The sequence below is a fragment of the Carettochelys insculpta genome, chromosome 1 (genome assembly GCF_033958435.1).
Source record: "Carettochelys insculpta isolate YL-2023 chromosome 1, ASM3395843v1, whole genome shotgun sequence".
Classification (NCBI taxonomy): Eukaryota; Metazoa; Chordata; order Testudines; family Carettochelyidae; genus Carettochelys; species Carettochelys insculpta.
This window is the reverse complement of record NC_134137.1, coordinates 146850440-146866787: the sequence shown is the minus strand read 5'-3', so window position 1 is coordinate 146866787 and position 16348 is coordinate 146850440. Positions and strand designations below refer to the sequence as shown.

The 16348-nt window shown below is 41.3% G+C and overlaps 1 protein-coding gene across 1 annotated transcript in view; it reads right to left on the bottom strand.

The window, feature by feature from the left end:
• Window positions 1–16125, bottom strand: part of FRMPD4 (FERM and PDZ domain containing 4) — a 180643-nt gene extending 164518 nt beyond the window's left edge. Inside the window, exon 1 of the mRNA XM_074983345.1 lies at window positions 16073–16125. Within this exon, the coding sequence (XP_074839446.1) occupies window positions 16073–16110 (38 nt within the window). The 5' untranslated portion in view covers window positions 16111–16125. The remainder of the gene's footprint in view (window positions 1–16072) is intronic.
• Window positions 16126–16348: the final 223 nt, after the last annotated feature.

The following is a 16348-nucleotide window of genomic DNA, read 5'->3' as shown; positions in this document are numbered from 1 at the left end:
TGGTAAAGACACCATACAAACACAAGACAACCGTAGATCACTCATACATTGATAGCGTTTTGTCCCAAGTAGACTTACATCCCATCTCCAGCAGAAAGAACATGTAATATTATGTGAAACTGAGCTCAGGGTACAAAAACATGGCCCAAAAATCACCTTTAGGATCTCTTAGAGGTAAGGAAGGAAATGAGACTAGCAAAGCACCCTCTGTTCTAGTGAATGAATGCGGGGAGGCAAACATTACCTGGCGGTTGATGCTTCCATGAAATACGAGATTCAGAATGGACACCTCAGCTTTATCCATCAAGTGCAGGAGACACTTGACTAATGTAGTTCTGTTCTGTACTGTGTTCGGACTCAAAGCTAAACTGAAAGGGTCGGTGAAAAGACAGTCTCCAGATAGCCATGCACTTGCCTAACCACACCCATCTCTACACACTTTCTTTAAATGGTGTATCAGAGAGGTAATTGAGTTAGTCTGTATCTTCAAAAACAAGTCCTATGGCACCTTATAGACTAACACATATTTTGGATCATAAGCTTTGCAGCATAAGCAAAGACTTGCTCAAGAAAGCTTATGCTCCAAAATATGTGTTAGTCTATAAGGTGCCATAGGACTTCTTGTTTTTAATTTAAATGAAGATTAGAGGCAGTGGTAAAGACACAATCATCTAAAAATATACAGGTGAGGGTAACGAACAGCTTTCTATTCCACAAGAAAACAGGAAGATTTCAGCAATTACAGTTTCCTGGTAAAGGGGGTAGTATAATTGTTGAAAGTGTATGCTTTTCATTTAAAAATGAAGAAGTAGAACATATCTGTAGTCTGTTGTAGTCATTGAATTATGGCAACCTCCATTACATTAGGTTCTATCCGTATTTTAAACAAAATGCTTCCCCACATTTTAACTAGGGAACGCTGATTAAATCCCATGAGCCTACATATTTTCATATCTGTCTGCCATGTTCCTATTTGTAATTACTTCCCTTGTCAGGAAAATATTTTCTGATGTCCCAAGATGCATCAGAAGCACTTCAATCCCTTTCATTTTACATCTCACAATGGCTGGTGAACAAACTTTAATTTTAAAAAGCTGCTGTTATAAGGGTAAGAAACCAGGCTTAATCTCTGCACTGTCAGCAGGTTTTTACTGTGTGCATAATTTGTGTTGCCATGGTAAAATTTAATTGCACAGCCACACAGTTTAATTGGTTTAGTTTAAATTTAGGCATTTTTCTCAGAACAGCAAAGTATGCTAGTGAACATTGACAGATAAACGACTTTTAAAATGCTCCAATGAATCACACTGTTGTTAGTGACTAGATTAGTGTGTGTACAGTTAAGGCATTTATTTGCTCATCTTTCACCTTATGCATACATAACATACACATACACTGTGATCTCAACACTGTAGTTGGGAGTTCAAAATTTTTTATGTAATTAAGTAACATTTTATTGCAGAAAAGGTCATTTTAAATGGGATCACATATAAATGAGAATAAAAGTTCTGTAGCCTTTCATAAGCATTATGAATATCCCTTAATAAAACAATGTACTACACTATTCTATTGTAATGCTCCATACTATTACAGTTTATAGCACAATTGCATTTTCATAGATGATTATCTGTTTCTTTGTTGGATCCACTATCAATTTGTGCTGCTAGGAAATTATCAGCAGTCAAGTCCTCCTCAAGCTGTGTGCCCTTCAAACTATTTTAAAGACTGCTTGCAAAGTCACCATAAATAACATATTTCCTGGCAAGCGCATAATACATTAGGAAATAGTTTCTGACCCTACACACAAAATGAAGTTCTGTAATGGCTGGGCGGTATGATATAAAACCACAACATCAGACCATCAGTTTGTTTTGGTAATTTTCATTTCCGCCCCAATTTCTCCACCGTTTTGCAAGTCCTTTGTATCAGCCATAGGCTAATTTCTTGTGTTCTGGAGCACAAATCCATATGGATCTCTCTCACTTGCAGTGCTTTCATGCACATAATCCGAGACTGGAACTGTGAATTCTTTCATATTTGGCAGCCCTGGGACCAGGATGTTGCTGGATATGAGAGTATTAGAGTTAATAGAGACGGAGCTCTTGCCACCAGCTCTAACAGTGGGGAGGCACTACAGCAGCACTCCCCTCCCCGAAGCCCTCGGCAGCCTGGTCCCCAGAGTGCTACCTCTGCCCGTGCAGCCTGCTCTACACTTCCTGCAGGGGCTCAGCAGCTCAGGCCCCCGGTTGTGCTGACGTGCAAGAAGAAGGATGGTAATAGCTCCAGCAACCTGTCCTGCCATACTTGCCACTGGGGATCAGCAGACCCCAGCCTAGTCACTGGGATACAACTGGAGGGGCACCAGTTATTTGAGAGTACCGGGTGAAAGAGAATTTACTGTATTATTAATTTGCTAGACTGTTCTACCTCTCTCCTTCCTGGCTGGCTCTGCACATCGCGTTTTGTATGCAAAATGGTACATAGACGAGAGTTAAAGTTTTATTTAATTACTCTACAAAAAGAATGCTTTGGAAAACAAAGAACCAGAGGATAAGATTCTTCACCAAATGAAGGAACTTGCACACCAGCTGCTGAAGGGAATGCTGAAATGTTGATGTGATGTTCTTAGGAACATACATACTAGTAGTGTGACATATGAGTTACTTTCATACTATGTGAGGATTCTAGAATGAAAATTAATTGAGCCAGCCAAATGACCAGGATATCTTCTGAGCTAAGACAATTGGAGCGCCCCAGATCCCAACACCCTATTTATCAGGAAATCTCCACCCCTTATTTAGGAGGAGGGAGAGGTCAGTGGTTTGAGCATTGACCACCTAAACCCATGGTTGTGAGCTCAATCCTTGAGGGGCCTATTTAAGGATCTGAGGTAAATAGATTTAAAAAAAATCTGTCAGGGTGATAGGTCTTGTTTTGAATGCAGGGGATTGGACTCAATGACCTCTTGAGGGCCGTTCCAGCTCTGTGAGATATGCTTATCTCCATATATTTTACATTTTAAAATTCCAACTCATTTCCATCTCACATTGCAGTTCAGGATGCAAGGTCTTTCAGACCCTCATGGAACACTAAACTTTGGTTGCATGTCTGTGTTCGCATGGGCTACGTCTACACGTGCACCCAACTTCGAAATAGTTTATTTCGATGTTGCGACATCGAAATAGGCTATTTCGATGAATAACGTCTACACGTCCTCCAGGGCTGGCAACGTCGATGTTCAACTTCGACGTTGCTCAGCCCAACATCGAAATAGGCACAGCGAGGGAACGTCTACACGCCAAAGTAGCACACATCGAAATAAGGGAGCCAGGCACAGCTGCAGACAGGGTCACGGGGCGGACTCAACAGCAAGTCGCTCCCTTAAAGGGCCCCTCCCAGACACACTTTCATTAAACAGTGCAAGATACACAGAGCCAACAACTAGTTGCAGACCCTGTATATGCAGCACGGACCCCCAGCTGCAGCAGCAGCAGCCAGAAGCCCTGGGCTAAGGGCTGCTGCCCACGGTGACCACAGAGCCCCGCAAGGGCTGGAGAGAGAGTATCTCTCAACCCCCCAGCTGATGGCCGCCATGGAGGACCCCGCTATTTCGATGTTGCGGGACGCGGATCGTCTACACGTCCCTACTTCGATGTTGAACATCGAAGTAGGGCGCTATTCCCATCCCCTCATGGGGTTAGCGACTTCGACGTCTCGCCGCCTAACGTCGATTTCAACTTCGAAATAGCGCCCAACACGTGTAGACGTGACGGGCGCTATTTCGAAGTTACTGCCGCTACTTCGAAGTAGCGTGCACGTGTAGACGCAGCTATGGTGTGTGAACTTGGAAAAGGTGTGTATGGTTGGGTGGGTGGGTGGGGGGGAAGGTCACAAAACAGACCCTGAATATTGAGGCCAGGGCCCTGGAATGAACGGTTTCACCACGCTACCAAAAACATAGGGAAATAATTAAACAATCCTAGCTGTCAGTGCATGCTTTTCAGAAAAAAATATTTTCCACTGAATAGGGCCATTAATATTTATAGAAATTTTCTTAACCTAAAAAGAAAAGTCTTCTTTCTCGATTAGTTTATTTTCTCACTCGATTCTTTCGGTCTTCACTGGCCTTATTGTTGGTTTAGTTAGCATATGGTAATCCCACATGCCAATGTCAATTCCCTATTTTTGCAAAAAGGGATTTATCTTGGTTAATATGCAGTTCACTGCATCTCTTGTGCTTTATAAATAAAGCAACCCTTTCTGAGAGCGAAGGACCAGTGTTAATTTCAATGTCACCTCCTGTAAGATATCTGATGAATCTAACAGTCACCCTCCTTTAGAAAATCTACTAACGTTGTTTCTAAGGAAATCATTGACACTTAGGTTGCTCTACATTTTTTGCTTCCTCCTAATTATGCAGCAGTCCTTTAAGTGTTAATTTGTGGTCCCCTGCTGTTGTTTTGTCTTTTACTCCAACCTCGCTTCCCACTGGAACAATTCTGCCTCTCAAGAAATCATCAATTGAGGGAGCAGGTGCAAACCCTATGAACCAGTAGCAAATTCTCAGGCAGGCTGAACCAACTATACCATACTTTTCTGCTACTGCATCATGTTCATTTTAAATATCAGTGGCAAGAAAAGGATAGAAAAACAGGAATTGCCATACCATAGCCAAAGAGTTATCTGTGTAGTCTATGCTGTCTCTGATTGCTTCCAGTAGCACAGGCTTTCAGAAGGTGCAGGAAACAGCAAAATTACAGACCTGTCTGCCCCAAACATATGGATTTATATCTGCTCACAGTTAAGTTACATGGTTTTTTTTTTTTAAATGGAGGAGGACTCATCAGAATGTGCATTTCTAACCCTGTTTGGAATTTTGCTAAGCATTTTGGCCTCTACTGTTATCACATGGCAGTGAGTTACATGTGTTAATTCTATAGGTTATAAAAACAAACTACAGGTTGAACCTCACTAGACCCCCAACTCTCTCTTCTGGAAACATCCATAATCTGGCATGACTTTAGTTAGCTGGACGACCACTGATGGATGATGCCAAGCGTCCTGTGGTTCCATAAACTCTGTTTCCAGACACCAGCCCTGGCTCTCAGTATTCTGTGTTATTTACCTGTAATTTACCCCAATTGTTTTCTAAGAGCCCAGTAAGCAGTGGAAGTGTTGGTAATGCTGCTAGACAATATTGACGTCGCATGATCCAGCAAATTCTTTCGTCCGGCACCGGTCAGGTCCTGAGGGTGCCAGAGGAGAGAGGTTCAACCTGTACTACTTTTTCTCACTGTTAAATGTTTGCCTTTCAGTTTCACTGGCTATATCTATTCACGTACAAAGGATAAGAAGAAGCTCATGATACACTCACTGTGGCATTTTCATTTTGTGTACAGTAGGTATACACTTGCAAATAGCTATGTTTATCCATTCACAAATCAATCCTTGCTGAAACTGAGTGGTTTGGTTGTTGTTTTTTTTTTGGGGGGGGGCGTTGCTTTAAATTATTATAGAAGAGAGCACACGCACACATGCTTGGTCACAGCAAAACTACTCAGGTTTGAGTCTAAGTGAACAGGAGAGGGAGAATTTTACTGAGCTTAGTCTAGCTGCCCACAGAGAGTCTGTAATAATTAATGAATGTGATTAATCCTGTCTGTCAAATACAAGTGTGATCAATTGTCTTTAAGAAATGACTTACAAGAATTTGAGAGGATGGAAAACAAACAGGCCCACATAGCTATGCCAAAATTACTAATTATTCAATATGCAATAAACTGTACCATAATGTATCATTGTTAAATTTCCATACAGTGGTTTTCTGTTTGCATTCTTCTGGAGCATCCCTTACACTTAGGTCGTGTTAATATTGAAAATGGCTGCTTCCAAAAGCAGTGTAAGGCTACACTAATCACCTCCATCTCCTCTGCCTCTTTGCAAACTGTGCAGATAAAAACACTAACTGGTTCCTGCTCACCACGGTTCTTCTTTTGCAGAGACAGTTGCAGGACTATAACCAGTCAGTGCACAGGAGGACAACATAAAATCACAATTTTAGCTATACAAGGTAGCTGCCACTGCTCAGATGTTCATGGTGATGTCCTCCAAGACTGTCCTGAGAGATGATTTACACTACAGTAGCTCTTCCAAGTATATGGTGGGATAACAACCATGAGACCTTCATCATACCCTTCTATTCCTTAGCCATCCTTGAGAACCTTCTGATGGAACAAACTCTAGAGGGACACTGTGATCAAAGATGATCAGCTACATATCCTGGGCTGCGTCTACACGTGCACGCTACTTCGAAGTAGCGGCAGTAACTTCGAAATAGCGCCCGTCACGTCTACACGTGTTGGGCGCTATTCCGAAGTTGAAATCGACGTTAGGCGGCGAGACGTCGAAGTCGCTAACCCCATGAGCGGATGGGGATAGCGCCCTACTTCGACGTTCAACATCGAAGTAGGGACGTGTAGACGATCCGCGTCCCGCAACATCGAAATAGCGAGGTCCTCCATGGCGGCCATCAGCTGGGGGGTTGAGAGATACTCTCTCTCCAGCCCTTGCGGGGCTCTGTGGTCACCGTGGGCAGCAGCCCTTAGCCCAGGGCTTCTGGCTGCTGCTGCTGCAGCTGGGGGTGCGTGCTGCATATACAGGGTCTGCAACTAGTTGTTGGCTCTGTGTATCTTGCACTGTTTAATGAAAGTGTGTCTGGGAGGGGCCCTTTAAGGGAGCGACTTGCTGTTGAGTCCGCCCCGTGACCCTGTCTGCAGCTGTGCCTGGCTCCCTTATTTCGATGTGTGCTACTTTGCCGTGTAGACGTTCCCTCGCTGTGCCTATTTCGATGTTGGGCTGAGCAACGTCGAAGTTGAACATCGACGTTGCCAGCCCTGGAGGGCGTGTAGACGTTATTCATCGAAATAGCCTATTTCGATGTCTCAACATCGAAATAAACTATTTCGAAGTTGGGTGCACGTGTAGACGTAGCCCTGGAGACATATCCTGGAGAACACATTGACAGGCAATCTGATTAGTATGCTTGTGAGCCTCACTTCTGCATCAGGTATTTTAGTTCTTAATAAGGGTGTATAAATCGTATGCCATTAATAATATCAGTGATTGTTTGGTGTCATCACCACATTACAGGAAAGTCAGTTGTTCAAAGCATATGTGCAAGAAGCGGGAAGCAACGGGTGGAAACCCTATCTTTTAGAAGAGAAGACCAAACGTGCTGTTCTTGAAAATATCCAGAAGGACAAGCAGCAAAGCAGCTAGATGAATTCCATCAAAGGAAGAAAGTTACATAAAACTCACAATCTGATTTATAGATTTATCCCTTGGCAGCAAAACAGTCCTTCTGGTGATAGATACATTGAGAAATAGATGAACTGTGTGCACTTTGGTGTATAAGATTTTATGAATGATATGAAATTATTGACAGAATTTTTGTTTATCAGCACAGATGATGTTGGACAACAGTTTTGATATCCTCTAACTGTGCCATGATTGAGCTAGGCGATGATGGCAAAGGACAGCAAATTTTACAAGTCAAAATTCACAAAGTTGATAACATTACAGATCTGAGGAATGAGAACTGTGATCTTCAGCTACAGCTGGGAGAAGAAAAGGAGAATACTATGCTTGCAAATGTCTGACTCGTGGAAAAACAGCAGAGGGCAGGGATAGTAACAAAATATACTGCAGGATATTTAAATTGATGTAGCCACTGGGGCATACCAATGCAGCAAGACAAAGAAATACGTTCAGCACTGACATTTATCCAGTCTAAATTAACGGGAAAAGTTAGGATGCACTCAGACAGCAACCTGAGTATGTCCTTGAGGACACCAGTGAATAACAACATGATACAACAAAACAAACCAGGAGAAATGTAGCACTTTAAAGACTAACAAAATGATTTATTCAGTGATGAGCTTTCGTGGGACAGACCCACTTCATCAGATCAATCTCATTTCCAATACAGACTGATATTTATAAGTACAGAGGGCCTTTAGCTACTTTGTATGGAGAGTCCTGCATTAGATTGACTGCGTTTTAGGATTAACATGCAGGACTGACATATGATTGCCATTCCCTGCAATCTTTGCTAAAAATTAGTTATTTATATTATGAGGCTATTCCAAGTGAGCAAATTTTTGTAGAAAAGGAGTGAGTGAAGTTCTCTCTGTTAGGATTTTAGCTAATAGAAAACTTGACCTGATTCAAGAAAAGTTTCTTATGAATTTGGCACAGGAGGGTCATTTTGTATTCTGTAAAAAGGAAGTAGTGAATTAATAGTTCCTTTTCAAAGTATTTCAATTAAAGACTTTTGTATCAATTGTATGAAGTGTGGCCAGGTAGCAGAAGCTACCACTTACTAGCTCAGTGCACAGGTGCAGTCCCAAATTTGAAAGAAGGAAACAATTCTGCTTCAGTAAAAAGAATAAACATGTAGTATCATGGATGTTAGAATAATTTTAACAGTGAGGCTTCTGATGATGGAAAGCATGTATTTGGTGTCTGTCATTACTTTAAGACAGGGGATGTGACAGTGTCCCTAGTTCTAGCATGACTGATTAGTACTCATGCCAGAATGTAGTCTTTGCATTGATACAGCTTAAGTACTTCTCATTTCATGTCAGATTTTCTTTCCCCCTTACTTTCATAATGACAATATATTTAAATATGTCCGACTGTTAAACGAGCATATACGTCTGACACAAAGTAAACAATGAAACGAAAAAGCAATTGTTGTTGCATTGGATGTACTATTTTATTTGCTTATGCATGTGCACCCTGTTCAGTAATATTGTTTGAAGAACAACCAGAAAAGGGTTTGAATTGATATAGCTCCTCTAATTTAATATTTGTTAATCTGTGTGTGTATATGAACCTCAAAGACAACAGGAGAGGTGTTCCCTTGCTAATCTCTTTTGTTTTTCCATGGACATAGCTGTCAGTAAGCAAAGCATCCTTTATGCTCTTTTGTTCCTAGAATCCGGAGGTCAAACTGAAGGAGAGGAAATTACTGGCTTCATTTAAAATTAATGTAGTGCTAGTGAATGTCTGTTTGACAGCCACTGTGACTGAAGTCTTCTACTTAGGCAGCTAACAAATACCACAAGAACAGCATCAGTAAGAGCGCCCTGTCCCCCATCTCTGTGCCTCACTGGAGCCTGAAAGGGATTACTGCAAGGGGCAAGTGAGTAAATTACTAGGTCTGTCTTTGGCCCCCTCTTCTGTGATGACCAATAAAGATTAAAATTTGTACCAGTTTTTGTGACATGGAGATCTGATTCATTAAGATCTACCTACCCACCTATGCATTACACCACACATATCTGTGAGACCTGGTCTATAACACACCGTTAGGTCCACGTAAGGCAGCTATCAGTGTGTGCACTACAGGTTTGTCCTGCCAATGGAAGTGCCCTACTATGCTGACATAATAACTCGCCTCCATAAGGGCTGTAGCACTTATGCGTAGATGTGGCTGTGGCAAACCAGTGTCTGGGTAGATCCAGCATTACTTACATGGATCATTGCCTTTTGGAGCCATGAAATTGACAAGAAAGCCAGACAGCTAAAGCCCAGCCACCCATGGCTCCCCGCTTCCAGCTGGGCTGCTGCCCAAAGGCTCCTCAACCTCTGCTCAGGGAAGCAAGAAGTTGCTCTCCCCCACTCCCCACTGGGAGCAGGGAGCTGAGAATCTGGGGAGGGGCAGCTGGGTTCCTGGTGGGGAGCTGCACAGCTCCTTACTGCACCTCTTTGGAAGTGCTCCTGGTAAGGACATGCACCACCAACATAAGCACCACTTATGGCTGTGGACGTAAGCCGACCTCACATAGGTCAAATTAAGGCAGTAGTGTAGACGTGGCCTGAGGTATTAACATCACATTTGACGCATGCCACCACCAATAGCAGAGAGTGAAGGCTATCATTTACTGCTGGATTTGAACTGGTAACTCAGTGCAGCAGAAAATGGCTTCAAATCCCGTAACTAAATCCGTGAGCTACTGGTTCTCTGAAAGTACTTGTTTCTAATGAACCCAAGTAATGGTGATTTAACACAGTATTCATTACTGCTTCAGAGGGATGATGCATGCTGATCACAGTACATTTTTAAAGCTAGTACTATCCTTAGTGGTCATTGGAAAATATCTCATATAGAAGGATGTACTATAATTATCCTCATGTACAGCAGTGCTTCTCAGCTAGGGGTATGCATACTCCTGGGGGTAAGCAGAGATTTTCCGAGGGATATATCAACTCATTTAGATACTTGCCAGGTTTTACCAGAGGCTACAAAAAACATTAGTGAAGTCAGTAAAAAGCAAAATTTCACACACAAAAAAGTCACTTATTTATACTGCTTTATATACCGTACACTGAGCTGTAAGTAAAATATTTACATTCAAATTGATTTATAATTATAGGGTAAAATGCGAAAGTAGGCATTTTTCAGTAATAATGTGTGGAAATACTTTTGTATTTTTATGTCTGATTTGTAAGTAAATAGTTTTTAAGTGAGGCAAAACTTGGAGGTACACAAGACAAATCAGACTTCTGAAAGGGGCATAGTAGTCTAAAAAGGTCAAGAGACACAGATGTAAGTACATAATATATCGTACTGTTTGACATCCAACCAGTGCTGTCCATATACTTTATCAGCGTGCAAGTGAGACAGACATGGAGTATCAATAGAGTGTATAATCTTATATCACATCAGAACATTTGCTCTTTCCCTTCCACTAAATCAGTGTATTTCTGCATAAAATATGAAGTCATCATTGCTTTGGTTACTTTCAGCTTTTCTGACAAAATGTTACAATTACCTTTAACCTACTTCAGTTCAGTATATGGTCATACAATAACTTAAGTGAATCTGAAACTCAGAAAGACTTAATCCCTAAATACAAGATAAGGGATCCTGTAAGTCTGGTAAAACCATGGTCCTAGGATGATTATGTTTGAGACTTCTAGTCTCTGCCAAAAGAGAGACTAAGGATCAGATAAGATGACACACAAAATTACTTACCAGTATCCTTGTGATATCCTGTCATGTTGTAATGTAAAGCAGTCTGAATTCATGTACCAAGCTCTGTCTTTTTGCCACAGACTAGAAAAGCAGTAGAAGCAACATCCTTAGTTACTAGGGGAAGAGTCACTTAACATCTGTCTCTCTTAAGCCCTTCTGCTTACTCAAGATTGCCTAGAGGAGCTCCATCTAGCCCCCCCTTGCCAAGGTGTGGTCAGCACAGTGAGAAGCACATGGGGAAAAAAAGACCAAAAAACCAACCTCACAGATTAAATATGAAACTACCTCGGGGATGGCTACATCTGTTATGTCATTGTGAGTGCCCTCCTACACTGGTCATAATAATTCAACTTCCATGAGAGGTGGGGAACTTACGCCAATGTAGTTAGGGTAACAGTGTCCACTTAGACACTACATTATTTACATGGCCTGTTAGCCACCATTCTTGTCAATTTCATGGCTCCATGCTGAAACCATGAAATTGACAAGAAAATCCAAAGCTGGTGGTGGGCTCCAGTGAGAGCCCAGCTGTTCCCCCCTATCCTGGCTCCCCACTTCCTGCTCCCACTTGGAGTGGCAAGAAGCCTCAGGGGGGCAGCTAGGTTCCTGGAAGGGAAGTATGCAGAGCTGAGAGCCCTGTCTCTCATCTCTTCCACCCTGCTCCCTCTTCTGCCAGCAGAAGTGCTATTGGTTAGAACATTCACCAGTGACATAAGAACAGCCATACTAGGCCAACCGAAGGGTCCATCTAGCTCAGTATCCTGTCTGCCAGCAGTGGCCAACACCAGGTGCCCCAGAGGGAGTGAACCGAACAGGTAATGGTCTCTCTCCTGCCATCCATCTCTAGCTTCTGACAAACAGAGGCTAGGGACACCATTCCCACCCGTCCTGGCTAATAGCTATTAATGGACTTAACCTCCATGAATTTATCTAGCTCTTTTTAAACCCTCTTACAGTCCTAGAATTCACAGCATCCTCTGGCAAGAAGTTCCACGTTTTGACTGTGCACTATGTAAAGAAGAATTTCCTTTTACTTGTTTTAAACCTGCTGCCCATTAATTTCATTTGGTGTCCTCTAGTTCTTCTATTATGGGAACATAAATAAATAATTTTTCCTGTTCACTTTCTCCACATCACTCATAATTTTATATACCTCTATCATATCCTTCCTTAGTCTCCTCTTTTATAAGTTAAAAGTCCTACTCTCTTTAATCTCTATTCACAGGGGACACATTCCAAACCCTTAATCATTTTAGCTGCCCTTTTCTGAACCTTTTTCTCACGCCAATATATCTTTTTGAGATGAGATGACCACATCTGTAAGCAATATTCGAGATGTGGGCGTACCATTGTTTTATAAAAAGGCTCTACAATATTCTCCGTCTTATTCTCTAGCTTTTTTTTAATGATTCCAAACAAACTGTTTGCTCTTCTGACTGTTGCTGGAAACTGCACGCATGTTTCCAAAGAACTATGCACAATGACTCCAAGATCTCTTTCACGATTAGTTGTAGCTAAATTAACCTCTATCATATTGTATGTATAGTTGGGGTTACTTTTTTCAATGTGCATTATTTTACATTTATCCACACTAAATTTCATTTGCCATTTTGTTGCCCAAACACTCACTTTTGTGAGATCCTTTTGATGTTCTTCACAGTCTGCTTTGGTTCTAACTATCTTGGACAGTTTAGTATCATCTGCAAACTTCGCCACCTCACAGTTTACCCCTTTCTCCAGATCATTTATCATTCATCCTAGGACTGACCCTTGGGGAACACCACTAGTTATCCCTCTCCATTCTGAAAATTTACCATTTATTCCTACCCTTTGTTTCCTGTCTTTTAACCAATTCTCAACCCATGAAAGGATCTTCCCTTTTATCCCATGATAATTTAATTTATTTAAAAACCTTTGGGGAGGGACCTTTCAAAGGCTTCCTAGAAATCTAAGTACACTATATCTACTGGATCCCCATTTTCCACGTTTGTTGACCCCTTCAAAGAACTCTAATAGAGTAGTAAGAAATGATTTCTCTTTACAGAAATCATGTTGACTTTTGACCAACAAAGTATGTTCCTCTATGGGTGCATCTACACTAGCAAGTACATTCGAAATTAGGATTGGAAGACCAAGTTCTTTCGAAAGAAGCCACAGAGCATCTACACTGACAAAGCGCTCTTCTGAAATTAATTTCGAAAGAACACCGCCATTCTTTCGAAGTTGGTCCTGCATTCCCAGAATGGGAAAAGCTCCCTCTTTTGAAAGACAATTTCAAAAAAGAGCAAGTGTAGACACTGTATGTGTCTGACAATTTTACTCTTTACTATTGTTTCAACTAGTTTGCCTGGTACCGACGTTAGTGTGGACATCAGCAGTAATTACTGCATTGGCTGCAAATTGACCTAACCTAGGTTGACTTAGGTTTGTAGTGCAGACATGCCTCCAAGGGATGCTGTTACACTGATCTAGCCTCTCGTGCAGACAGCACTGAGTTGACCTCCCCGTCGTAATACCATAGATGGAGTCACTCCAACAATGCAAGAAACCTTCCCACCAGCATAGATAAGTGTATCCACTGAAGTGCTACAGTGGTCATCTGCAGTGGCACAGCTGCAATACTGTAGCATTTTAAGTGCAGTCAAGCCCACTGTAAAAACATGTGACTGTTCATCTTGTTTCCCTGATCCATGAGGAAGTGGGTGTTGGGAAGGGCTGGGGTGACATGCAAACACAACTGATTTCTGTTGCGGATGTGGCAGAAATTGTTGGGCCTGCTTAATTTAGAGTTGTTTTTTTTTTAAAGTTAAGAGCACCCAAAACACTGGCTGGGTACACGTCAATTAGAGTTTGTATCAATCCAAATAGTAAATAGTCAGTCAGAGTTAAGCTAATGGCCCCAAAAGAGATGGAGGGCTATCATCTCCACAATGTTAATTTAGTATCTTTATGAGCACTAAAGCACACTAAATACAAAACCTAACAGTAGGGCCAGTTTAATTAGGTATCATAAAAAGCCTTTTTGACTGTTCTGGAATTTTGATCAGAAAATGTCTACAATGTTTTGAAAGGCAGTAAAACAGCACGAGGCCTCACCACATTAAACAGAATCTGAAAAACAAACAAAAAGTGCAGACAGAAGTGATAATTACTAGTTACATATTAACTTTGAAAATGCTCTATCAATTTACAGAATTAATGAGTGCTAATGCACTTAATACAGTAAGTTACAATTCTGCACGGATCCATAATAATTAGACCATCATTCTGTGACTTATTATCCTTCTGGAAGTGAGAGAGCATAGGAATCAAGCTTAATAGTTGTCTTCACTAGCTAGATGCTACCGTTAAAGCAAATGACAGCTATATAGGAAGAGCCTGTCTAAATTCTTTACTGGGCCTTTGTAACAATGAAAAAAATGTACAGCCTTAAAAGATTCTTCACACATTATATACCTGACCCAGTGTATGCTGGAAATAGTCTTTGGGATTTCTAGTTACTGTGGGGCAGTGAAATTCAGTAAAGCTAATAAACACTAAAGGAATGTAAAATATTTCAGAAGAATTGTCTAAATGGAAATACCTCAGTACTTTGAATTTAGCCTAGGAGAGGGTAAACGTAAGAAACCGAGAGATATTTATTGAAGGAAACTATTGGCTTTTTAAAGCATCTCTGCTGCCTAGTAAATGGCAGCACTAAAACACAATGTCACCACTAAGATACTTTAAGCACTGACATACCTCCCAGCCTGTAAAAGTTGCATGATATATGAATAAACTCTGGCTTGGAAAAATCTCTCAAGTCCAGGGATGAGACCTAACAGACTACCGTGTGGGTGAGGGTGAGGTAGGGTAGTCTGTTTGCCTCAGCATATTTTAGGAGAATTCACCCTTAACTAGATGTATGGATTTTTGGGACCCTTGATAAGATTCCGGCTCTTTCACCCTGTGTCAAGGGTATGGAGTAGGGATCACAATCTCACCCCAAATTTCAAAGGAGCTCAGCACTTACAGCTCCCATAATGAACAATTAACAAAAATACAACCACAGGAGCTGGCGAGTACTGAGGCCTTTTGAACGTTTGAACCCTTAATTTAGGTTCCTAAACAGGAGCTAAGTTCTTCACAAAACTGGACCATTAGTTCCAGGTGTTGAGCTCACTGAAAATTCCATTGCTCAAGTAACTTAACCTCATCTTTGCAGAAACAAATTAGACTAATTATACCAAAGAGAGTAAAAACAACTGATGGTTTTTCTATTTCAGCTCCATTTATTCTGAGCAAAGAAAGTGTTCCACACTAAAACTGAAACCAGAGCTCCACTTACTTGGACAGGAAAATCTATTTCAATCCAAGACACGAAGAGTTCAAAAATAACTATGAAAAGTTTAAACATGGAAAAATGCATACAAAACCTTATTTCTAATTTAATTACCTCTTTTAATTTCCTTTACAATCTTTTAAACCCAGAGGCAAAAGGACTACGCATCTTCGCTGTGCAAGCACATGTAAATCTAAGAATTAGATTACAAACTAGATAGGATCAAATAACTTATTTTCTCATTGCCCGTATGATGGATGTATTAGCAAACTAAAAGGGCTCACATGTTAGAGACAGAGCAGATTTGTCTGCCCCAATCAAACCTGATCTTTTTGCATCATTCTTTAAACCCGGGGCTGTTTCGTGAACCACGTTTGCTGTAATTATTTACTGTATGGTTCTCTTCAAGGAAACTGCCTTCAGCAGAATATCGAATAAATATATATATAAAAAATAAGTTACCAGTCAACGTTAGGAAATACTAAGGATAAGCAACAGTGGGAGAGACAGAGCACAATAAAGACTGGTCAAGGCTATTCTTTCTCTCTGTGCACAAACCGGAACAGCTGAGCATTAACATGGAAAAGCTGAAGCTGCTGTCAATTCAAGGTGCACAGAGAGCAACAGCACTAAGAACTAGGAATGCAGTACTGAACTAGAGCCTTTATCCTTCGGTAGCAAAAAGCACGTGATCAATCAGTTCAGCCTACTTGATGAAGTAGTCTCTCCCATCTCTGTTTGTCGTCATCTCCCATCCATAGGGTGGGCCCTGGTTCAAGCTCCAGGTTCCTGACGGATGTGGCCAACTGGAAGACTTGTTCCTGTGGCTGCAAATCAGCAAAAAAGAAACACTTAGAAACAAAGGGGAAAAAAGGTTGATTTTTCTAGTCTCTCAACACTTGCATACCACGTCCATCACTGTGGCATCTGAGTATCATCAGTCCCTAGGAAATATTCCCTCAGACAATCTCCAGGTTGCAGAAAAG